We start from the raw sequence: 26,018 nt of genomic DNA on the forward strand, positions 1-26,018 counted from the left end.
ATTACTCTAAACCTGGCAGATTTTAGAAGCTATAAACATTTTTCTCCCCAGACTGCTTCTTGTTATGGATTACAGATCCTGCTGTGAGACTTCCAAGCAAGCACATACGTTTATGCAAGACAGTGAAACAAGACATGCAGGTAGTAGAAATAATTTTTATTTGCAAACTGTACTTGCCATGACAATGTTACCTTTTGGGAATAATGACAAAACAGCCAATAAATCCAAGAGAACTTCGCAGACCTGTTCTATCAGAAATTCAACCCTATTCCAGCTTCTACCATCAGGTGAACTGGAGGTGACCTTCTCTTTCAAATGATCTCCTGGGAAGCTCCAGTTCAATTTGGGTGTTTCTTGCTAGTCTCAACTGTTAGAATGCAAATTGTTTCTTCATATCCAGGGAAACATTCTGCGTGCTTTATTTACGTGACTGTCATTTGTTGCTACCTTGCAGCCTCTTCCACTGTTCTGGGTTTGATTTTTTTTACTTTTTCATTCCTCAGTCCTGCATTAAGGTTTCAGCATTATGGAGCTTTTGTATTGTCAAAACTATAACACAATGCCCTTCATTGTGGGAAGCTGTAAATCAAAGCATTGAGTAAATATTTCCATCAAGTTCTAAAAATACTGGATTGTTTGAGATGCAGTCCCAATATGAGGCTTCCTCCTGTCTTGACTAAAGTATGTTTCTGTCTAAATATTTAATCCATATGACATGTTTGTGGTGGCAAGAGCAGAAGGGGAGTTAGGAGCATCCAACAGAACTACATATGGTCACTGCAGTCCACATAAAATAAGGAAGCTGGTAGTTTAAATTTAGGTGAAATCATCAATTTCCTCTACGGAATTGGGAAGAAAAATGCTATGAGAATGAGAATGAGAGGTATCAGTTATATTGACTAAATAAAAAAAAAATGTTTGCAACCTTCTCCTGACAACATAAGAGGCTGCAGTCAACCATAAAAAGTCAGGATTTCATATGCAGAATAGAAAGAACATCAAATATAGATGCTTCACTGATACTCAATTTGAGGGAAACTATTTCTTGTGTTTTAAGTGTGATGGATATTTAAAACAGCCCTTGCTATAGGAAATGGTGATAACTGATCAAGTTTCTACACAATGCAGAGACAACAGTTTGACAAGACAAAATCAACATGAAAAATGCACAAGCACTTGCTTTGCTGTGCAGTGTGTTTAATAGGACATGGGCTCCACCCTTTCTGAGAAAGCACTATTTGGTTGTGTAATGCCTTGACAAGTCTATAACTGCTGAAGGATTTCACAGGACAGGAGAGAGAACACATCCACAGCAGTGTTATTAAATTCATCAGCACAAAAACAGACCCAACAAATGATATTAGGTGCTCCAAAGTGCACCAGGGAAGCTGGTAGATCCTCATGTTCTTCAGAGCAATTCTAGAACTATTCCTAAATGGGAAGGCAAAAGCCACCTTAAGTTGTCATTAAGCTCTCTGTAGGTAGTCATAAAAACAATAAATCAGATTTGTAACACTTATATTATTGACCCTGTGTTTTACAAAACATCATCTACTTCATGTGAATTATTACATATTGCTGGAATGTAAATTCAGGATTTGCACAGATTCACCACTACCAGGAATGCATTAACATATTTAGGCTTGATTTTCTGTAGCTTTTAAAAAATAAAATGCATGAGAAGACTTATAATTATGGTGACAGTTCTATGCTTTAGAAAGTGATTATGTCACATAAAGCTCCTGTCCAAAAATAGTCCACAACCAAAAAACCCTTCAGGACCTGAAACCTCAACTCTGGAAATCAATTTGTGGATTATTTTTCTGTTTTGAAGCATGGAAAGTTTATTACATTAAGTTCTATAATACTGTCACAGTTGGCTTTCTGACTCATCATTCTGAAAAACTGAACCACAGGAGACTAAAAAAGCAGGTTCTGATTAGGCATCAATCAGTTATGAAGATACTATTCATTAAAAAAAAAAAAAAAAAAAAAAAAAAAGGTCTTGTTAAACAAAAGCCTAGTAATCTAAAGACAGTTTTGGTCCATGATAATTGCTTGAGAATCTTCCACTGGAAGGTGCTATGCTTCTGATTACAGCATAAATAATTTCCATATGCAGTGAAATCCAATAGAGTAAATATTCCTTTTCTAAGGAGATTGTGACCTCTATTGCTATGGTGTTGTGAATGAAAACTTAAAACTATTATCTTAGGTTGAAATTGTTCCTGCCATCATTGCAGATTTTAGTTCAGACTGAGGATGAAAACCAGAACCCCTGTTAACTTCAGCAGGGATTTCCATTTAATTCTCCAATGTCAGAATTTCCCTTTTAAACAGATTGTTGGGGGTTTTTAATAAAACCACCTTCCATTTAAAAAAATCATGTATAATTTGGCATACATATTTTGGCCACATGAGACTCTCTCATGGAGAGTTGTGAAGCACACAAATATGTAGATTATCAAAGAAATCATGGAAATTCTCATCTATGCGAAGTTTTTGAATGCTTATTCTTTTCATAAAAGCAGTATTTCTGAGTCTATTTGTATTCTCTACAGTAGATTTGAAGGGTGCTTGAGGAAATCAAGGAGTTCTTTTAAGCGCTCTACCGGAATTTGGAACATTTAATGAACAGTTACAGCAGAGATGCTCACAGAAATAAACAGCTACCATGTATCATTAACATGTGTTGGAAAGCATGGCTAATTTTCTGCTGGAATCCCTCCTCCCAGGAAGGCAATGCATTTGAAACTTGATCTGAAAACATAATTGATTAGGGAATGCAATAGGGAGAGCAGAAAACACCAGGTTCTCTTGTACCACTAAACAATAATAAGGCTTGAGCAAGACATCTCCTCTTGGTATTAATTCATTTTCCCATATGCAAAATGCTGGACTAATAATGTTATCCCCTCTGAAGACTGATGTGATGCTTAATGAAATACAATTAATGTGTTGGTTTAGCTTTACATTAAAAGCAATGTTTACATCTGTAAGGTGAATTTCTGTTTAGCAGGATATAGGGATTAAACTCTTTCTACAACTGTGAATCACTGTTCTCCTGTTTGCTCAGGTCTTCCACACTTGCCTGTCTGGAGTAACAGAGAGGCAAAGTAATTAAAAGATGAGCCCTTATTTCTAAATCAGATATAATGAGGTTGTTTGTACCTCCAAACAGAAGCACAAGAGATGGAGAGGCTTCCACTAAAATACCAGACTTTGCCTAGAAATATTTTTTTGTTTTTTGTTTTTTTTTAGATAGCAACCCTAGTTTAATGGTCTTACCATTAGCTTACTGTAAACTTGTACAATTTTGTCCACTTTTTATATGAAAAATAAATTTGGTTTGATACTATTTTCAAACAAAATGAATTGTATTATTAACTTCAAAGTTTAACAAAACTTGTAGCCAGAAGGTTCATGAAATATGCATGAGCCCCAGCACTTTATGTGCCTTTATACTGGATAAAGGCATGGAGGGCTGGTGGCTGAAAGTAGCCTGGCCTGGAACTCCCTCTGGGAATGTTTCTATTCTTATGAATTTAAAAGAAGGATGAAGTGACAGCAAGCAGATGTCTGTGTTTACATGACTCCAGAACAGACCTCTCAGGAGAGCAGAGGGAAATTCCAAGAAAAAGCTGTGAATTGTCTTAACTCTTTCCGCCTGGGATACCACAAAGTCAAATCTTCAAATATTAAGTGTCTTCTTGTGGTTTAAACAAAACTGGTGGTTTTATGTGGGAGTTGCTAGGTGAGGTTCAGACATAACATTGTGCAGGATTTCACAGGATATGCTTCTCTCTACCAGCAACTGATGGACAACGTGATTTGGGATTTAACCAAAATCTGTGTAGCCCTTCTTAGTAAAAAAGTGTATTTCACTTACTGCTTTAGTTTATGGATGCTGAAAATGTCTGTTTCCCATAGCTCTTTACAACTAGAATCATCCAAGTTGTATCATTTCACTCACTCTTTGGGACTCAATATGTATAGATACTACTTGGAACTTTAAAACCAATTTTTCTTTACCATTTTGAAAGATCCTTGCAACTAGTAAAAAGAAATAATAATAACCAAAAATTCAACAGGACCTCAGGACAAAAATGAAGCAGGAATGTGAAAACTGCAGGCAGAAAAAGCAGCAGACGTTACAGATTGAAGTACCTATGTAAATTGCTTTGTAACTGATGTTGCAACAACGTTATTATAAAAAATATGGTCACGGTCAGCTCGGGTTCTGAGATACACTGCTGGAAAAACTCATTGGCCACAATGTTGTGCAGCCTGTGAAGAAACAGTGAGGGAATGAGCGCAGGTCTCACCTTTCTTCAGCTTTCTACCCTTTTGTTTCCCTTATGGAGAAACTTTAACATGTCATGGATCTGGCCCACGTTCTGCACTGATGCTTTGTGATGTTACAAATGACTGAGAACAAATTGCACAAATGGTGTGTTTTTGAAGGTGCAGACTCTCTCACCGGACTGTCTCCATGCCAGGAGGTGCTGGAGGGGCAAGCTGGCTGAACTGCTGATCCTCGCCAGGCCCGAGGTTTTATGCTTTTCTGAGGTAGTTTTCCTCCATCCAACTTGGTGTACTATCAACAAAGATATCCTTAGTGGAAATACAAGTATTTCAGAGATGGTTGTGTTGGGAAGCTACCAGAAAGAACTGGGGTCAATGCAACACTTTCCCTGAGCCTTCTTTTTACACAGTTTTTCTGCTGACTTTTTAGAGTGACTTTGCCTGTTTATTATTTACTGAATTTGCAATGTTTAACACAGATTTGAGCACCACTTGTCTGCATGTTCAGTAGTGGCTTTTTTTTAAAAATCTGAAGGGTGGCCACCCTGGCAAGGTCATGTCTGTGTTGTACAGTTCTCACTGCACATCTGACTCAACCAATGCAGGCTCACTTAGATGAGTCAGGGACGATCTGTGTGACTTTACTTGTTGTCATAATTCTGTCATCCCCAGCAATGTAAACTAACAGGACCTACAGGAACTGAGTGTGGTGGGTGGTTGGATGGCACCAATTCCATCAAAACCTCCAGCAGAGCCCTGAAGGGTGGAATGAGCCTATTTCAATGGAAAGGGCAGGGAAGATATGCTTATTTCCATGGAAAAACCAAGGCAGAAGAACTTATGGTTGTTGTATGACCAATACTTAAAAAAAAAAAAAAAAAAAAAAAAAAGAGAGACAATAGAAAACTCTCTGGAGAGGAAAAATTAGGGTGACACTGCCTAAGTTATCTTCTCTGGATAGAGTTGTGTGTGTGTGTGTGTGTGTGTGTATTAACTTCCAGTAGGTCCCTTTAAAATGTTTGCTTGAAATATAAAATACAGAAAGCCTTGTGGATATGTTTAGTAATGTACTAGAATCTGCTTTTGCAAGCTGCAAGACCATAAAGATTTGTTTAATGTGTACTGGGATTATCTAATAGCAGAGAGAAACGAAACTGGGCTGTTACCACTAGTACATTCACAAAGTACAGACAAAAACTATTTCCTCCTCATGTCACAGCAGTGAGGATGACGGGCTACAGGAGAGCCAATGTATAAAACATGCAGCAATTGTTAAATACGGTCAGAAAATGCAACCAGATGCAATAGGTACCTTGAAAACAGGGATTCAAAGGTTCTTAGCACAAGCTTTCTACATGCTTGGAATTGTATTTTACAAACTATTCTAAGTACAGGAACACTGCTGGTAGTGTAAGCTGTCCAGTTCCATCAGAGACACAATTTGGCACCTAATACATTTGCAAAGTTATCACAGTTTCTTAACCTGTTGCCCACAGTGTCCAAACAGCTTTCCAACATGTGGAAATGAACAACCCAGTAATTTTCCTCAGTGTAATTTAATTGCCATAGCAATCAGGAGGTTATTAAAAATTTACAGACAAGAGAAACAGCCTTAGGAAAGTGCAATGGCAAGTACTCAATAGATTCTCTGTGCCTTCTTATATTTATTAACTCAAGTTGTACTCTTGGACCATTTGCAGATGTTAATTCTTCCTTTTATCTTTGTTACAATCCCTGAGATTTTCAAATCCTGTTTTTTTCTTAGCTCAAAAAAAAACCAAAAAAAAAGGCAAAGAAACTATTCACAGACAAGTAGTGAACACAGTCTCTTCTGCAAACACAAATGTAGGAACAGTAACATTAATTTCCAACATCTGTTAAGAGAATACAGCTCAAAGCCTTCTTTCACATTAACCTAAAAATCTTAAAAATAAAGCCACAGAGAAGTAGTGGTTTGATTTAGGAACACTGCAATTGCTACTTACAATCCAATTATTGATGATACTACTTCCTACCTGGCAATTAGTGCTTTTTAAAGCTTATGTTAGAGTTTGCTCTGTTATTTGTGTTTTATGCTGTGCAGTCATCCACAGAAGCTGTCAATCAGCTTGATTCCTCTTCCCTTGTTTTAGCATTAGCTCTGTGATGCTTGAAAAGTGAATGATTTGCATCAAAGAGGTTTTGTTCTTCCCTTTACTGCCATTTATACTAACAGTTGCATTGACATCATGTTCAGCAGTTTGAAGTCATAGGAATTTCCTCATGCATACAACAAGGATTTGAGCCCATTGACTCTATAGTAACAGCTTTTAACTACCTTGAATACACAGCAATTAAACTGTGGCAAAATACACATGGATAACACAAGGTTTAATTGTAGTTTAATACAGCATCAAACAGTGTGGTTACTGCTACACAGAAGCAGGGTAGTACATGCAGATTTTTGGTGCAGATTATAACTGCAGAACTGTCAGCAGCATTTAAAAAATTCACTTTGGAACTGTACTGGTATGACCCCTTTTAGCTGCAGGAGTTACATTCTTGTATACAAACGTTTACACAACTAGTTCAGAACAACAATGTGCAACAGCCACAGATGAGTTAAAAATGGGCAGTGGAATTCATCTGTGATTTTACTGCAGAAGATGCTGATGAAAGTTAAAATCCAGGATGTGCACTAACCAACTCCCTGATGTGGTTTCAACCTCACATACAGCTGGTGAAGCAGAATGGATTACTACTATTTGTCTCAAAACAGCTCCTGGGCCCCGCTGCACTGGAATGGCAGAAGTCCAGGGGTAACCTCTGGGACAGGAAGGGCAGCCACACACCAAACATCTGCCCAGCTGTCTCTAGACCAAGGCAATGGTTTCTTAGTATCACCAAGGAAGCAGTGGGGATGAGATAAAGCCTTTTTCACCAGATCTAAAATAGTTTAAAAGGAAGGCCTAGATTTGAGATCTAACATGAGTTATTAACTTTGTAAAAGTAAATTTGAAAGTTCAGACTGAGAAATTATTATTACATTCTAAGTCAGCAAAGCACACATTTAAGTGAAAATGGCAGAGAATGAAACTGAATCAGTTTGTAATCAGCCTTTTCAGACATACAGACAAGAAGTTACTTTTGGCAAAAAAAAAAATTGGTTGTGAATCAATGACTGCTGAAACTGCATTACTGTTGAGTGTAAACACAACTTGATTTCTTTCATTTCTTGCAAAAAGTTCTTTGAACCATTTCAAATTATATAAAAAGCTTACCTAGTTACCTATGTCAATTGGTATGTAAGTTTCTGGAAGCCTGAGACATGAAAATCATTACATGATTCTTCACCCATCAGTGTAGGCAATCCTCCCTTTCCTCTGCCAGTTCCAAGAAGACAGAAGGAAGGCAAGCACCAAGATTTGGGGAAAAGAAACAGTCTTTACTCTTCAGAATTGTGGAAAATATTCTAAGAACAAGTTTAATTCATTGCAAGACAGTAATGTATAACAGCAGATGTCTGAATTAGAATTCGGAGCAATTGTTAGGAAGACAAATAAACTGCAGTGCTGGTAAAAAGCACTGACAGATAAATGGATGACAGAATTTTCAAACTGTAACATTAGATACTTACACATCCCAGTTGCATGAGCAAGTCCTCTGACTTCACTGAGATTACTCAGAAGCACAACTTGAAAACCAGACACGTTTCTTTAGAAGGAAAGTAAACAGCTACATGTAGAATTTCCATATAATGCATTTTTCAAATGCTCCCCGCTGTGATGTCCAATGAAATAATTTATATAAAGTTAAGAGCACATAAAGATGCCCTTAACAAGAAAAGCAACCTGACTGCAAAAGTAAGTCCATTGTGCTAACCAGACACAGTTTACCTGGTAAGTGTTCCCAGCTTTGACATTAGGAAAATGCCATATCTCAATGCTTTTAATTCTAAAGAGGTGTTTAACATGAACTTTAAAATCCCATTTTAATTTAAATTTTAATATTCTAAATTATTTAACAATTTCAATGTATGTAGTGAGTGCCACAGAAGAATGAATATTCCACATTAAAAGCTGGAATGAAAACCTAAACCTGAAGTTTGAGCTATTATAGTGCACATCTAGAGGTAACTACCCACCCAGTGTGTTGCTGCATTACACATGTTCTTGGCTGATTTAAGTTCTTGTTACTGTTAATGTAGTAATGATGCAGTTCACTCAAACACAGGAGCAAATAGTAACAAGTGAATTAAATTTTTGCTGGAAGAGTTAGTCACTAGTTACAGTTCCTTACTACAACTGAAGAGAAAGTCAAATGGACTTAACAGACAAGGCAAACAAAACAGAATAGAAAAGTGTATGAACCCAAACTTCTGAAAAAGAAGCTAACTTACCTTAAAATCTGAGAAGTCTGTTAAAGAGCAATGCCCATATACTCAGTGTGCTCATTACAGAGTAATCCCTTCATTAACAAGACATAAGCACTATTTTGTTTCATGGGCTCATGAAAAAAGGATGTATATTGTGCTTTACATTTTATCATCAAATGCTATTTCCAGAGTCATACTGGTACTATGAAGTGGCTTAATTAACAAATGAGGAAGTAATGTATCTTCTCTCCATCATATGTTTGCCAAATGGTAAAAAGAAAAAAAAACAAAACTAGCGAGGAGACGTATGCTTAAGCTTCCTGGGTATCATGGCAAAAAAGGCAAAGCTTAAATTGACTTTAAGTACATTATATTTATAATTCTGAACATGTGTTCATGCATTTTACAGCTCTTCAACAATGACACATTTGAATTTTACTGTAATTACAGAATTTCTCCCAGAAGCCAGAAAGGTGAATCATTTTAAAGTTTTTGGTGCTGATTCTTGAACAAATGACTGTAGCCTTTAGCAGTATGATGTACTTAAAATTGTTGAGTCATACCCTGAAGTGCACTGAAGCAGCAGTTTAACATACAGCATTGTGGAAGGTCTGCAGGGATTAAACCATAATTCAACATTAGTTCCTCAGTTCTCCTTCTAGAACATTTACCTGCACTGATGTTTGATATCTGGTTCCAGGAGTTAAAAGTTATTACCAGAGGAGTCTGGCTTTGATGCCTGGGTCAATTGCAACGCCAAGGTGGAAAAATCCATCTTTGCAATGTGCAAGGGCAGCTCATAATGGCTACTGTGTAAGAAGTCCCACCTCTAACAGCCTCTTTTCTCTCAGGAATCCCTTACCCTTCCTTTGTCCCTTCAAAACTCAGGCTCTTCTTATATCTGAGAACACATTGTGGCTTCACTTTCTTAAATAAAATCATATTTGTTTCTTCAAGATCATCAAATATTGTAAAAAATAAATTGCATTTCAATCACATGGGAAACGGCAACAAAACAGGGCAGTTGCTTAAGCACACAACTTTTTTTTTTTTTTCTGTGAGCCTTGCAGCACCTGACAAGATTTAAAAATAAACAAAGGAAAAAAAACTTTACACTTCAATTTTCACAATGACATTAACTTATGTCATAAATTCTAAAGACTACAACATGTCATCTCAGTTTCACTGGTACGTATTACAGATAACAATACTGATAGCTGCCATTTAAGGCATCATTTTTTGATTCTGGGATGAAGATTTAACCATTCTTGATATCCAGCAGGCATTATGTTCTCAGTTCTTGAGGCAGCCTTCTTGGATATAACACTAAAATGAAAGGGTCAACTGGAGGAAGACAGAAGTGACATAGACTGTGGTCCTAAGAGTACAAGAGACTCAGCACATTTCAACATATTAACCTCCCCTTACAGTTCGAATTTGCTCCTGAAGGTGGTATTAACCTAAAACTGTTTATGCTGAAACAGATAAAGAGTACTGAGGACTACTCTACCACAGCAAAAGAAAAGTTACTAAGAACAATTTAATGGAATTTCCTGTGCTTTGCTAACTAACCATGCCTCAGGACTACAAAAATATGTTTTGAGTATGTAAGAAGCTTAAAAGAACACATGTATTTTGAAAATTAAACTAACACTTTTATTTAATAAGGTTTTTACACTCTACTTTGGCTTAAAATCCAAAATCAATGAATAGTAGCACGTTCAACAAAAATTTATCTAACTACTGCAGGTTTAACATGGCAAGTTATGAGCATGCCTGCAGCTGGAACTATTTCTTTTTTATTCTAGAGTATGATATTCACTCCTGGATTTAAGCATGGATCTTCCATGTAAAGATAAGCTCTAAAAAAACCCAATTAATTGCTTTCCTCTTCAGTATAAAAATATAACATGTACACACACAAAACAATTCTCCTGGCAATGATGCCTGCTGTAAGTAAAAATAAAAAATAATTGAAAAATATAAAACAGATTAAAAAAAGATGCTATGCATGTACTAATGTCAACTGTGTAACAAAGACTGTCATTCATTCTGTACTATTCTAGCAGGTAAACACCCAGAAAGAGCATTTGCATTTATTTAAGCTTGATGTTTTAAGTGTTCTTTAGACTTAAATTGTCACTGAACAAACTTGTTACTATAATCTAGAAATTTCTAATATTGATCCAAATATATATTTTTTAAACACAAAAGCAAATAATTCCAGAATTAAGGTTGACTCAAGAGTTTGTTCAACAAATTAAACTTTCCAAAACCAATACATTCGTTTCCTGAGATGGCTGTAAGTCATGTTTCAACTTCACATTACACTGCAATTAACAAAAATTACTATGCACAAAAGCAGACGTTAACTACAGCATACAAGCATATTTACACAAGTCACCTAACATCAGTGTTGTGAAATACTGTGTTAACGTGTACACCTTAACAAAGCTCCTAAAATATTCTTTATACATTACAAAACAAGGATTTACAAAACTTTATTTTATTTCCAAGTTATTTCATTCTAAAAATGCTGAAACATAAAAAATACCACTCCCTAAGAGACTTTACAATAAAAGGCTAACAATCTGGCATAGGAGAAGTAAGTATATGGAAACTTGCTTTAACAGTCACAAATCAGTCGCTGGTGATTAAAGAACACTTTGTTCTTCAGAGCTGGCAGGCACTTCCACATAGCCAGAAATATAAGTTTTCCTACCACTCCTTTTGCCTTCCATACATAAAAATATCCAATGCAATAAAAAAGGTAGGATAAAAGGGTGGACATGTGATGAAATAAAAGTATTATCTAAGGTCTTGATTATTGTTCATCTTGTGTAAGTGTAAAGATTCTGTCCCAAAGTTTTCCTGACAAGATGGAGTTATTTGGCCTTTAAAAGTGTTAGCTGAAATACCTCCCTTTTTTACCAGTAAATGTTGTTTGCTCACTGCTGTATTGCTGGTTTATGTCTGTAACAGAAACTGGCTCTAGGCCAGCCCATGGGTCCTCAAGCATTGAAGGTCTGTAATAGTTTTCCACATCATTAGACACTCTTTTCCCTCTGCCATGCGCTGTACCAAATGGAGTAGATGTCCTGGGTGATCCCTTTGGAAGAAAACCATCAGGTAAAGAAACATTTAATAGTCTAATTCAAACTAATAAAAAAAAAAATAAAAGTGTTTCCTTCTACTGTAGTAGAGCTCTGAAGCTGATTCTTAATCATAACTATTACACCTCACTTGCATCTTCCTCAGGAAATATTAACTTTAATGTATTTTACTTATGAGTGATGATTTACCAGGATAAGAAAAAAGCTCCACTACGGTCTTCTCCCAAATACTTGTTTACATCACTCTGGCACATCGCTGCAGAAAAGCAGCTCATGCTATTTTTCATCTTCTGTCAACAACATGTCTAACAAAAGCTGAACAACAAGACAGGGAGTTAGAGGCTGAGGAAGGGTTTACAACATTAACAAGAGCAGAAGTCAAATATTAAGTACTTACAGATTGAACACAGCATTGTATAACGCAAATAGCTACAAAGAATTAATTGGAAAAAAAGTCCTTTTAACCAAACCAGTGTTCTGTGAAATTTGAGAACCGATGACTTTATTTTATATACAGTCTCAGTGGTAATCAGTGATTTAGTGGGTATTGACTTTTGCAGGGAGCTTTTAATATTTTACTTTTTTTTTTAAGACCAAGGATCACAACAATTGCTTTTGTGAAGCTGCTACAAGTCTGCAGCTTGAAGAGTGCTGTGACATGAAGGAACTCCTATAATAATTTTCTCCTGTTAGCATCACCCATTGCTCTCCTCAGATTCACTCCTCTAGAAGGTGAAATTCTGTCTAAAGCTGTATTTATTTAAATTAATTTGTTTTAACCAAAGTCAAGCAATGCATAGTACAGTAATTTCCAAGCATGCTCATTGCATTCTGTATGGTTAGAGCAACAGGATGCCTTGAGGCTGGTTATCAGATTTTGTAAAGCAGGGTAAAAGCACTTGAATAATGGCTGCTTTCCCCCACAACCCTGCCACCCCTGAATTTTTGGATCAGCAGTGGTGGTATTTGAATTTGACTAGTAAGCCCTAACAGCATCTATGGAAATAGACCACATGAAACAATTTCTGAGCAAAACTGAGAAATTATGCCATAAAGTGAAATACTCAGTATTTAGCCAGAAGATTTCATTCAAACAGCTTGAACCTGTTTTTACTAACATGCTGTGGCAGGAACACGTTGATGTGTTTCCAGCAAGAACTTTTCAAGAACTCCTGAAATTTGATGATAATGGATACCTGATCAAACGTGGGAACACCCATGTCTTACAGAATTCACAGAATGACCAGGCTGGAAGAGACCTTCAAGATCATTGAGTCCAACTCATGTCCTAACAGCTCAACTAGATCATGGCACCAAGTGCCACATCCAGTCTTTTTTTAAACACTTTTTTGAATCCAGTCTTATTTATCGGGCACTCGTTTCCAATGATTCTTTGCAGCTAGGTTCTATAGCTAAGAGGATGATCTCAAAACACAAGAATTCCTAAAAGGTGGTGAATTACTACACAGTATCAAACCCCACGAGGGTCAGTGAATCACCTCAGAATGCATATAAAAATCTCTCTAAGGGGCATGGAGTTTCCTACAGCAAGCTGATATGCTATAGCAACAGTGACATTTATGTTACACACTCACATTTAGTAGTGAAATAGCAGTACCCAGTGCATTCTGTCCTAAATAAACACAAAACTCCACCATCTCTAAACCACCACATTTAATGAAGACCTTTTAACTTTGACACTGTAAAACAGATTGAATGTGGAGCTCATTTATTACTGTGTTTAATCTGCAGAAGGCAGAAGAAACATGAGCTAATATAATGATCTGAGGTACTGAGTGAAGGAGCAAAATAATTCAATGGTAATGCTCATTTGTATGGATTTATTTAATAATCTTAAATTTCACTACAATATGATGCAGATCCATCAGTAACACTGACATTACACTGACATTTTAGTATTTTTGAAATCTAGGAATTTTTTTTTATTATGTGATATAAGACTGACAGCCTTCAGTGCATGTTAAATTTAAGCACGAAGATTATTTAAATTTAGAATACTAGTCATCATATGCTTTTTCCCCTCTGATTTTTTTTTTTAGGGAAGAAAATCAAAATGTGATTATTCACATTATAGGCCAGTGGAAAAGGAAATCAGCCCTACCTGTAAAAGTGAAACCATTCAGTGCAAAAGGCACTATCTGGTACCAAAGATGGCTTAAAAAAACCCTTTCTATTAGAGTCACTAATGCCAACAGCCTTTTTTCAACAAACTTCGGTTAAAAAAAAACAGTCAATCTATTCTCAGTAGTTTTTCTCCAGATAAAAAAAATCTCTCCTTAGAGTACAAAACAACATCTTTTAGTGGTATTCATTAAAAAGTTACTGAGTGGAGTAATACTGCCTTGAAACTGGGGACAGTCACTCATCAGCTTGCTCCACCTGATGTAGTTTCAGCTGGTGGCATATGCACAAAACACAAAAATCACAACTGTACCATTTCAAAAGGATGGCATTTCTTTTACTTCCTGAAATAATTTTCGATCCACACCACATCTAGTTCCAACCTTCCTCCCGAGGGCACGAACACCTCACACTAGTTTGGGCTGCTCAAAGCCTCATCCAGCCTGGCCTTGAACAATGCCTGGGATGGTGCATCCACAGCTTCTCTGGACAACCTGTTCCAGTGCCTCACCACCCTCACAATAAATAACTTCTCCCTAATATCCAATGTAAACTTACTCTCTTACAGTTTAAAGGCATTCTCCCTTGTCCTGTCACTACAGGCCCTTGTTTCCAGAAACATGCTTTCATAAAATACAAAGCAGAAGCACCTCTGTGGAAAAAACAGGAAGTGCTGTAAATTCCTGGCCACATAAAGGCTGGGTTGGCCATTTCAGAAAAAAACAAGCTCAGTATGTTTTCCTTCAAGTTTTCTGTTTGTTTCAATGAATGAAAGTCTGCAAGCACAGAATGCTAATGATATGACATTAACCAAACATTAGGTAAACATAAACTGTCTTTTTGATTTTCCAATGCGATTTGAAAGGGCCACTTAAGGCTTTCATCTCAAAAGAGACTGTAGCATCATAAATGTCAAAGACATTGGAGTTCACTTAACAGATCTGCAGAGGAGACAATGCATGTGACTCATGAAAAGTTTGAGGCTTAGAAAATGCAGAAAGGCCTTCTACCTGAATCTGTTTATGGCCTCATGGGCAGAGATCCTTTTCCACACCAAAGCAGATGAGGACTTATGGTTTATGAGATTAACTCCCTGTGTGATTGCCTCTACTGCCCTCCCAGGCAGAACAGCTCGTGTGTACGCACGTGAACGTGCAGACTCACACATTTTTTCAGTCCTGGGCAAAGCTACAGACATTCAACATCCTTTGAGTCTCTGAAAAAACTGCCATCAGGCCAGTGCTCCTAAACTACTCACAAGTCTAAAGAAGGAAAGGGGAGAAGGGAACATGTTGTGACAGTCTGAGATTGGATTCAAACTTTTGCCTTCTTTATGTCATGTTTCTTACCTCAGAATGTAACCTGACTTTATGTCAGGTTTCTTACATCAAGAATGGAGCCTATGGAGAGTTTCTGTCCTCAAGTCCTGACATGAAACAGTTCTGACTAAAATTGAAGACAAAAGGATTCCTGCACATTTTTCTCCTCAATTAATTCTAAGCCAGGCTTTGATAAAAGCATTTAATTGAACAGACAAAAAGTGATCTTTTGAAAGGAAATCAGACATTGATGACATAAATTGTCCCTCCATAATGTGCAGCAGAAATGCCACATGCCTGGCTTTCTCAAAAGGCACTAAGGTTATACAATCTGTTGGCTTCCACACCAGGAGAGTCTCTGCTGTTGTGCTGAAGAAAATGTATAAATTTTATAATGATCCCCTTCTGCCAACTATTTGATTCCTGAGTTAACTGGATCATAAGAAAATAACAAAATACTAATCTTCAATGTCACTACTAATCACGTGACAATGCAGTGCAGGCACATTAAGATTTTAATAATCTATTAAGATGTGACTTCATTACCATACTTTAACCCTTTGTATCAAGAAGTGCATTAAAAAATTACCATTTTGCACTGCACGTGTCATTAGTTACACTTCTAAGGTTTCTCTAACATTGCATAAAGCCAGTCATATACATAAAGTTGTCATCCTGAGAACTGTCATCCCTGTGTGCACTACCAGTCACATGTGACAACTAACACAGCTGAAAAAAAGCTTAACTCACATAACCTGGGGCTGATGGCTTTCACGAAAACTACACAAACAGAAGCTTATGGTGCAAAGCAAATACTTTAAAATGAGAGTCTATTATCACAACGGATGCTCTCATTTCTGCTCAAAGGAGCCTCAGCTTAATTCCCTTTAACAGAGCACTCCTTTTCCCTGTCCGTGTTCCTGAAAACTCCGACTGTGAGCAGGGTGTGGATAGGGTAGCTCCCACCATGGACTGCAACAAGGGCAAAGTAAAAGCACACTGAGCTTCACCACTGCCTTAAAGAAAACTGATCAGAGCGTGGCACGTGCAGAAGAAAGAGGTGTTTGTTTCGGCCAGTGCTTGATCCTCAACCTTCATACGCCAGAACATGAAAAAGAATGTCTTTTATGTCTTCACAACCCATCAGGCCTGAGGCCCTCTTCCCTTTCCTCATCTCACGGCTGCCCGTGCTCTGCCCGTCCTCTCTACAGCGGGGGAATGGGCGGGGGAAAAGCTGATGCTGCCCAGTGCGGTACAAGCCTCGCTCTCCCCTGAAAATCCTGTTGGCGGATGGATGCTGCGCTGGCACCAGCCCTCGGCGTGCCTTCCCCCAGCGGGCTACGGGCCCCGCTCGGAAGCAGCAGCAGCAGCTCCCTCCCTCTCTCCCTCCCCGTGTCCCTGTCCGCCCTGCCCCATACCTGGAAGTGCCTCTGGAAGCCGCCGGGCGAGCGCTTGTGCTGCGGCGGCGGGTGCAGAGGCGCTGCGGCCGGGGACGCGCCGCCGAACGGAGCGGGGTACCGGGGGCTGACGCTCTGCGGCCGGCGCGGGGTCTGCGCCCCCGGCGAGGGGCTCCCGAAGCGCCCGTGGAACGCGGGGCCTCGGGGCGAGAGGCCGCTGCCGTACGGCCCGGGCCGCTGGCCGTAGGGCGGCGTGTGGTGGGGGCTCCCGTAGCCCCGCGGAGAGGGCGGCAGGGGCCCTCCGCCGGAGGGAGGGCTGCGGAAGCCTCCGCCCGCGTAGGGGGGTGTCGGTGCGCGGAATCCCGGCCGGTACATGGCCGCGACAGGCCGGGAATGGCGGCGGCGGCGGGAGCGGAACCTGGGCAATGGCGGCGGCGCCGCGTCCGCTCCTTTCTCTTCCCCCGCCTCTCCCCCGGCGGGCGGGCGGCGGGTTCCGGGTTCCGAACGTTCCGCGGCGGCAGGGCCAGGCGCCGTCCGCCCCATCCCGCCTGGAGCGGCGGGCGGAGAGAGCCCCGGCAGCCTCACACAGCGACCTGGCGGGCCGAGCCCGAGGGTTCTGAGCGCTGTCAGCTGAAGGGGACTAATCTGGAGCAGGAGTCTCAGAAGATGCCTGGTAACTCAGGCGGTGGGGCGCACTGCAGCTGTCAGCGAATGCCCGCGGTTCTACAGCTGCTAAAAACCAGCGAAATTAACTCTAGTAAAGCAAAGGCAATGTTTACCTCACGTTTCGTGTCACTTCAGATATGCTTATGTGTGCCTTTGTTCTGCAGTCCTTTAGTGTTTGAGCCTGCAAATGCTACGTGCTACGGCAGCCCCGACTGAAAAAACACACAGTGACATTAAAAGAACCCTTTAATGGAAAGGGTTTTCCTCAAAATCAGTTTGAACTGTCAGCAATTAAGTGAGTGAGTGGTAGCTCAGGCAGACTTACTCATACAACCTCGTGGCAAAATCCTATTTTGTAGGAGAACTTCATATTTAGCCAAAGTCAATTTAAAGTCAAGTTATTTATTACCATTACTGCTCTGTTCTCAGGCATATATTAATGCAAATCCTCAACAGCTCTGTAAAAAATAGTAAAGTTTTTATTATTATTATTATTTTTTTTCTGTCAGTACAACAAAGCACTGCTCGGTTTTAGGACGTTGCAACATAGGAAAATTAAAAAGGGGCTTTCAGAACAGCAGTGAACAAGAGTTAACTATTAAAATAACCAGAAAGTTTCTATGTTTTATATACCAGTCTTGCTTTTCTTTGGCTTTAAACAGGTTTTGGTCTGTTTTTTTTCAATAACAACCACTAACTTTATATTCACAGGGAACTCACCTCCCCACTATGTTATACAATCTCTCTGTGAAAAATGAGGCAATATCTTTTAAATTTCAAAATGGAAAGAGACTAAACCTGCTCATTTAAATTTTTTTATAATCCTTTATTCTGGAAGATTGTTTTTATTGTGCACACAAAGAATGCCACGTCTACACAAGGCAGTTTATCAATGTAAATTACCAAATTATCTAATCTGTCTCATTCCAAAAGAGTGCTGTTTAATTTAAAGCCTTTTCACCCCACATTAATTGGAAATACATATCACTGTGCACATTTTGAGTTATACTGAGGTAATTGTGCTGATTAATTTCTTCTTATTGACAAATCTTTAAGCATCCATGTAATATTTTGGATTACACACAGCATGAAAAAGCCACCATTTAGATTTTCTCTATGCTCTCCCTCAGCGTTTAGGCAGTGACATATGACTTGTCTTAAGCCTGTGCTGTTTGTCACTCTCGTTTTCAAGCAGTCAGAAATTTCGGCTGCTTTTGAGACACAGCAGTAGTCTTATCCTCACATATTTCGTATAAATCAATGCCAAACCTCTGTGCAGGCTTTTTTATCCTATTAGGGAGGCAAGAAGGCACCATGGTGTTCCTGTAACAAGCCTTCTGCTCTGTCCTAACAAAGACTAAAAATAGTCTGAGGGTACTTCGTTCAGGGAAGAGTTGCTCAAAGGTCAGTTCAAGCTAACCCTTCCAAAACTGCACCCCACTGAAGATTACAGTGTAAGCAACATTGCACCTCCAGTGAGGCGAACTGAGGTGCAGGATCTCCCTCGCGCCGCCGAGCGGATGGATGTACTGGCATCCAGGGGCTGCCTGCCTTGGTAAGCGAGGAAAAACCCTTTGGGGTGAGAGGGGACGGTTTTTGCTTTCATTCCGCCTTGGCAATGTTGTATATCACGGTCTGTAAACCGAACCGAGCTACAAATTTCCAGCCATCGAAAAGCGGAATTCCCGCCGCAAACATCTGCAGGACGCCTCCCTGCTTTATGTAGTCCAGGCAGGAGCGTTTCATAGGACAGGAGAGGCGGGCGGGGAGCGCGGCCACCAGCCGGGACCGGCGCTGGCCCTGGGCTCGGGGCCGCCCCTCGACCAGGGAGATCCCAGGCTGTCCTGGGAACGGCACGGCACGGGACGGGAAGGGGGCGGTGGCGGCGGCGCCTGCGCCGAGCGCTCGGAGCTGTCTGGAGCGGCGGGATGCTGCGCGCCGGGCTGGGCAGAAGGAGCGGGTGCTGCGGAGGGCTCTGGAGGAGCTCAGCCGGCGGCAGAGCCCTGAGCGCTGCCTCTGCCTCCCCTTCCCCCGGCAGCGGCGGCGGGGCGCGGAGCGGAGCCGCTCCCCCGGCAGGTACCGAGCCGTGCCGCGCCCTCCTCCTCCTCCTCCTCTCCTCTCCCTCCGCGTCGGGCCCCTCTGTCCGTGTCATCCCGCCGGGCTGTGAGCTGGTGCCGCTGGGGCGGGGGTCGGAGCCGTGTAGAACACCTACGGGAGGCTCCTCGGAGGGGGTCCCTGAGGAGGACCCTGAAGGGGTTCCTGAGGGGGTCCCTGAGGAGGTTCCTGAGGGGGTCCCTGAGGGGATTCCTGAGGGGGTCCCTGAGGAGGTTCCTGAGGAGGTGCCTGAGGGGTTCCCTGAGGGGGTCCCTGAGGAGGTCCCTGAGGAGGTTCCTGAGGGAGTCCTGAGGGGGTCCCTGAGGGGGTTCCTGAGGGGGTTCCTGAGAGTGTTCCTGAGGGGGTCCCTGAGGAGGTCCCTGAGGAGGTTCCTGAGGGAGTCCTGAGGGGGTCCCTGAGGGGGTTCCTGAGGAGTTTCCTGAGGAGGTTCCTGAGGGGGTCCTTGAGGGGGTTCCTTAGGGGGTCCCTGAGGAGGTTCTTGAGGGGGTTCCTGAGGAGGTTTCTGAGGAGGTTCCTGAGGGGGTTCCTCAGGGGATCCTTGAGGAGGTCCCTGAGGAGGTTCCTGATGGGGTCCCTGAGGAGGTTTCTGAGGAGGTGCCTGAGGGGGTCCTTGAGGAAGTTCCTGAGGAGGTCCCTGAGGGGGTTCCTCAGGGGGTCCCTGAGGAAGTCCCTGAGAAGGTTCCTCAAGAGGTCCCTGAGGGGGTTCCCGAGGGGTCCCAGCGCGGCCGTGCTGTGGGCAGCGCAGCCCCTGGCAGCCTCGGGGGCTCGGACTTTGCCCCGCAGCAGCGCCGCCGGTGACACGGAGCGCGTCGGCTCCCCGGCAGCCCCGGCTATCGGCATGCCGTGCTGCTCCAGGCCCGGCCTGTCTGTAGGGACACCAAAGTCTCGCTGCCTGCAGTTGTGCTTTGAAATGAAAGTGAGTAAACCAAGCTGCAACAAAGTGATGGTCCTCTGGATTCAAGTTTCTCTGTTATTAAATAACATAGAAAAACTAACAACAGCGTTGGTGGCACTAGAATCAGTGAAAGTTTGCAGTTGTGCCTCCCACTATGGACATGCCAAGTGTGTGCTGTACTGGAGTGTACCCACTGACTGTGAATTAGTCTGCAGTAGTGATGGACTTGATTATAACTTATTGCACGGATAAAGTGAAAAAATACCAATTGTGCAGTCGAAGTAGACACAATAGACTTGAGGAGTCATGTCTTCTGGAATTGAAAGTAATTGGAATGGGATCTGTTAATTTGCATTGTTGAAGAAATTAATTGGCTCTTTTCTAGGTGCCCTCTTCTGTCACAAGTATAGAGGAAATCTTTCTGTTATATGACAGAAGAATTAATTTCTGTTCTATGGAATGATCTCTCTGTTGGTTGCTTATTCATATTGTTGGACCAGGCCAACTTTGGGACAACCTATTGAGTTTAACTAAAGAGTACAAGTCATTGAGAGTGAGCAGTCTATTTATTCTTAATCAAAGTTATTTATGAAAGATACATATGTCACTCCAATTCACAATAAATTCAAACATCACAGGATTCAAGAGTTTAAACAGAGGATATAGTTAGAGCTGGGAGAGTGGTTTTCATTCATTCATCAAGTTACTGGTATAAATAAAAGCAAAAATACAAGAGAAAATGCGAGTTTGTATTTTAGAAAATTTAGACTGTTGAGTCAGAATTCTAACAAAGTCTGACTTAGGGTATGTGCCTGCTTAGGACGCTAGTGCTGGAAGTAAAAAACCCAGGGGATGTTTCTAGTTAATGCTGATCAGTTCTGATCTCTTGTCTTTGTTTATTATGTGGTTTCGTTTCTTTTTGTTCCTACAATAGATAGCACTCCCTTATTCAGGATTCATGTATCAGAACTGCTGATGTTAAAAGGCTTTCTACTGCAGTTATTTCAGCAAATTAGTGTCATGCTGCATATATAATCTAGCTCGTATATATATATATATATATCTCTGAACATCTGTGTTCTTCTGTTCTGAAGAGACTAACAGGTCTGTTCCTCAATTTTCAAAAGCAACTTTTGATCTCTCTTCTTTCTTGCATTTCTTCCCCATCATGGATATCTGTTATTTACTGGCATTAAAAGAAATAGATCACGGTTTGTCTTCAGAGCAACACTTGTGCTCTCCTATTCTACTGCAGTTATGGAAGAGCCCTAAGCCCTGAATGGAGTTAGATGATGCCATAATGTGAGTGATGTGATGATTAGTAAGGGTCCATCAGTTTTAGTTATGCATAAATACATATTTACAGCCTAATCTTAACCTTTTACAGGCTTTTTTGAGAAATTTCTTTATGGATTCCTGCAACTTGGTTGCAGGTGGAGAACCTGTTGGCTCTGAAAAGTTGCTATTGTTCTGGTAGTATATCTCTGAGTAGCCCTGAATATTGGCTCAGGATGAGAATAGGTGAGCTATTAAAATGCAGCTCTAAAAGGTGTGAAAATAATAGAGGAAGGTGGACTTTTTAAAATTGAATTTAAATATTTTTAAATTTTGGAGAGCTTCAGTAAATCTTTTTACATATTTTTTGGGAAAAAGAGTAGTGTTTTTGTGGAGCACAATTTTGAAATTGTGCACCCAGCTTGATAACCCGAAGTTATACTGGAGGGTCTGTGGTGTTTACCTGCCACAACTGTCTTCCAATGTCTGGCACTCATGGAGGTGTGGAGCTCTGAAGAGAGGTAGCAGCCTGAGATTTTCTTAAAGGCTTTGAAAGTGCAAAACACGTGACCATTCCTAGATGTGTGTGTTTTCAACATGCTGCTCATATGTTGCATTAAAGCACAAAACATATTAAATGGAAATCTCCCTGGAATAAGTGGTAATAATGGAGGAAAAGTTCTTAAAGGTGGAGAATGGGATGCAAGTGTTGAAAGCAGCTCAGTTAATGAAAACTTTTTAGCAGAAGCCTTGAATTTCCATTGCTGCTTCTCAGTAGCTTTTTTTTTTTTTTTTTTTTTTTTTTTTTTCTCTCTCTCTTAATATAAATCTCCTTCTTCCCATATGTAGGAAGGAGAGTTTTGAAGGTGACTGAAGGGTGGTTCAGGTCTAATGGAGTGAGTGTGGAGCAGGTGATACAGGCATGCACTGCTGCATGATATGGGATATGATATGGGAGATGCACCACACTGCCCTGCAGGCTTTGGATGAATGCAGTTGGTTTGATTATCACCCTCTCACCCCCCGCCACACGTTTTACATCTATCTCTTACCAGGACAAGCACCAAATATAGATGCTTGCCACAAGCTGGTATGTGTCATTTTAGTGGTTTTCCTTGCCAGGTGCTTTTGTTTTGTGTGTTGTATGAGACCAGCTTCCAAATAGTAACTGAATGACTCCACAAGGGTGATGAAATGTTTGCATCCCTAGCCTACAATGAAAGACTGAGGGAGAAGATAACCCAGGGCAACCAAGGAAATAGTTGGCAAACCTGTGGTCTAACTGTGAGGTTACTTGCTGTGCCTGTGATGTTTATTGCCATTACTGCTGTTTCTTAGGCCTGGTCAGATTGGAAAGGGTGAAGAAAAGGAAGAAGGCATTGGGATTTCTTAATAACTATCTTGCATATGCAGCTGCCATTGAAAGACTATTTCCTTGGCTCGTATATTCTCCCTTAAGTTTTGTAATGGGGCTATTCTTTTTTTTGTGTGTGCGATGCAAATGGATAGGTCTACACAGGTCAAAATACTTTGTGAATTCTACTATGCTTCCCAGTGGTCTGGTACCTTTACTTTTACCTTGTGTCATTCTGATGTTGCTTGTGAAATGCTTTTGTTGTATCTTTTTTAGATTAGTCTTTAAAAGCTGTTTGGGTGTTTGTGGAAGGCACGTATAAAGTATCACTAAAGTAGCTTTATTGTATACTTGCTAGGGAGTTAGAATAGGTTCTGAAATGTCATACATAAGGTCTTCCAACTTTGAAAGATTTTACTAATGTAGTATGCACCTAATAACTAGCTGCTTCAGAAAGCTTTATTATTATTTATTAGGGGAGGTAGATGAGAGAGGGCGATGAGTGTCATAAAAACAATATGTTTGTTTTTTTTTAAGTTCTAAGTCACTGTTTTTTGTTTTCTGTCAGATCCCAGTAATGTAAAGCCATTGGATGGTGTGAAAATTCTTGATTTAACAAGGTTTGTGTTTTGTCCGTCATTTGTAACAGTGTTTCTAAGTGCAAATATTCTGGTTGGAAAAACTAAGAAAACAGTATTTTTTTCCTCATATTTAAGGGTTCTTGCAGGACCATTTGCCACAATGAATTTGGGAGATCTAGGGGCTGAAGTTATCAAAGTGGAAAGACCAGGTAAGATTTTTATTTGTTTATTTTAAATATAATAAGAACTGGACATTAAGTGCATCTATATACACACACACATACACACATATATATGGATGTATGTATAAAGTAAGGACATTGGGTAATTATCTTCTAATTAAATGTTGAGTATTTTTAGCCTAACACAATGGTTTTCTTCTTCCACTCAGCACATTCACTTCTTATCCAAAGAGTTGCTAAGGACTGGGTAATGGTAAAAATGCTTCATTCGTATGGTATTACTACACTTTTTAGTTTGTAGGCCTGTATAAGAAGAATAGCAAATTGCATGGCATTTGGATCTTTTTTAGAAATAATCCCCTCACTTGGCTCTAAGTTTCATGCATCATTACACAGTTGAGGTGTGTAATTATGCCATAGCAGCTGCAAACTATGTAATGTATTTTTTCCTTTGTTTCCATATTTTAAGTTTCTGTCTTTTGGTATTACTAGTTTTGAAACTATTTGGTGAAAATTGAGATACTAAACAATATTACATTCCCTATACTTTATAACATAACATAACATAACATAACATAACATAACATAACATAACATAACATAACATAACATAACACTTTATAATAATTTATAATATAAATTGAGATACTAAACATACTACATTCTCTTTATTTCTAATAGGGAAATATTGAATGTTTGAACATTTAATGAAACACTAAATGTCTGACAAAGGTTTTGCCACATCCATCTATAGGTCATCTTTATTTACTGACCATTGTTATAAAGGTTTTCATTTTTGTGGCCAGGCAAAGGTACATCAATTTTGAAATGTCAAATTAGACTGACACTGGTGGTATTCCAAACATCTAGGTAGTAGGAATGGAGCAATGCCAGCAATTAAGTATGAAGTAATGTTTTTGGATTGCACTGTTTGTGATGGAAGGAGAAGGGCAGCATCAGAATTCTAAATTTCAAACATTTCAGAATGTGAGAGGATGTCTATTTTCACAGGAGTATTAATCCAAAAAGAACAGCAGCCTCACTAGTGTTCTACATGGAAAGTATTAGTGAAATGTTTTGCTTTAAATCACTTAAAGTACTCACAGAGAGAAGAGATTGCCTCTCCCCCACTAAGCATCCTGCTTGAACCAAAATATTCTTTTGAGATATTAAGCAGTACAAATGTTGATAAACAATTTACAGTTTGCGTAACTTCTGCCACTCTAGATCTTAAATGGCTGTGGACTTTTGTGTTACTGTAGTGTATAGCAGAATTGTGACAGTGGCTATGTAATATGACACCTAAGGTTCTTCAGCTTATTTCTGTATCTATGCCAGTATCAGTCTTCTGTGCTGCCTCACTAAGGAAAGTTTTCAGTTCTGTGAAGTCAACAGGTAGATGAAGTCTAGATGTTGAAATAGATACAGGAATGTACATGCCTGCTAATACTTGGGACAGTGATTGTATCTGAATTTGAATTTAGTTTAATTCTACTTAAAATAGATTGCTCGTCTTCACGATGTTTAAAAAGGTTAAAAATTGGAAATTAAGCATAAATGATACAGTGGTATCAGTGTCTACAGCACATTTAAGGCAGGATTTCTGGAAGAGCTGGAGGTGGGGCCCTGTACCAGCTATAGCAAGTGCTTCTTTTAGTTGGTGTTGTGCAGCATGCAACTTAATCAGTTGTTGTCTATCAGTGGTATCTTGATGTTGTGCCTGGAGTGTTTCAGGAATAGATTACTGACCACATGAACTGTGTGACTTGGTGCATGCAGGAACCTCTAATAAATTCTTCAGGATTGACTGTAAAAATCGCACTGTAGCTGTACTTTAAATTGAAACAAACAACAAACTACCAAAAAAATCTAATTCCCCTTTGCCCCTGCCTCCCCCCAAAAAAAACCCAACAAAATACCAACCCACAAGTGAAAAACAACCAAAAAACCTCATAAATACACTAGTGGTGTGTGGCTGTATTAGTATTTCAAAGATTAAATAGAATCCAAACACTAGTAAAAACTTTGACTACTTTGCTTAATTACATTCACTTTTAGGTGGTTTTTGTTATAAATATCCTAAAATATGTATGTTAAACTAATATTTGTCCTGCCTGCTAGATGAAGCTTAGGTGACTTAAATGTGATGTTGGAGGAAAGCTTTTAATTCTTATTTGTTGCGTGTGTGATATTGGGCAACTGTGAATATGTGATGGTATTTCTTCCAGGAGCTGGTGATGACACAAGAGCCTGGGGCCCACCTTTTGCTGGGACAGAAAGTGTTTATTTTCTCAGTGTCAATAGAAATAAAAAGGTAAAT

At 40.0% G+C, this 26,018-nt stretch overlaps 2 protein-coding genes across 5 annotated transcripts in view; one reads left to right on the plus strand and one right to left on the minus strand.

Annotated features, from left to right (window-relative positions):
* Window positions 1–10,290: 10,290 nt before the first annotated feature.
* Window positions 10,291–17,530, minus strand: MPLKIP (M-phase specific PLK1 interacting protein). The gene is made up of 2 exons (XM_056485183.1): window positions 16,652–17,530; window positions 10,291–11,768 (listed from the first exon to the last, which is right to left on the minus strand). The coding sequence occupies exons 1-2, from the start codon at window positions 17,171–17,173 to the stop codon at window positions 11,565–11,567; spliced, it is 726 nt and encodes a 241-aa protein (XP_056341158.1). The 5' UTR covers window positions 17,174–17,530; the 3' UTR covers window positions 10,291–11,564.
* Window positions 17,531–19,113: 1,583 nt separating this feature from the next.
* The window catches only part of SUGCT (succinyl-CoA:glutarate-CoA transferase), a 315,428-nt gene continuing 308,523 nt past the window's right edge, over window positions 19,114–26,018 (plus strand). For 3 of the 4 annotated variants that reach the window (XM_056483689.1, XM_056483691.1, XM_056483690.1), the window contains exons 1-4: window positions 19,121–19,372; window positions 23,504–23,555; window positions 23,652–23,725; window positions 25,927–26,012. In XM_056483689.1, the coding sequence (XP_056339664.1) occupies window positions 19,225–19,372; window positions 23,504–23,555; window positions 23,652–23,725; window positions 25,927–26,012 (360 nt within the window). In that variant the 5' untranslated portion in view covers window positions 19,121–19,224. Of the gene's footprint in view, window positions 19,373–23,503; window positions 23,556–23,651; window positions 23,726–25,926; window positions 26,013–26,018 lie in introns of all 4 variants that reach the window. The other variant, XM_056483688.1, reaches the window with a different exon arrangement.

Source organism: Oenanthe melanoleuca, chromosome 2, assembly GCF_029582105.1.
Source record: "Oenanthe melanoleuca isolate GR-GAL-2019-014 chromosome 2, OMel1.0, whole genome shotgun sequence".
In the NCBI taxonomy this organism is placed as follows: domain Eukaryota; kingdom Metazoa; phylum Chordata; class Aves; order Passeriformes; family Muscicapidae; genus Oenanthe; species Oenanthe melanoleuca.

Bases quoted from the DNA above. Each gene is read 5' to 3' on its own strand.
- MPLKIP (XM_056485183.1), bottom strand. From the start codon at position 17,173: ATGGGGCGGACGGCGCCTGGCCCTGCCGCCGCGGAACGTTCGGAACCC. The intron at 11,769-16,651 runs GTATGGGGCAGG...TTTCTTCCAAAG, and splicing joins GCTTCCAGAGGCACTTCCAG to GGATCACCCAGGACATCTAC.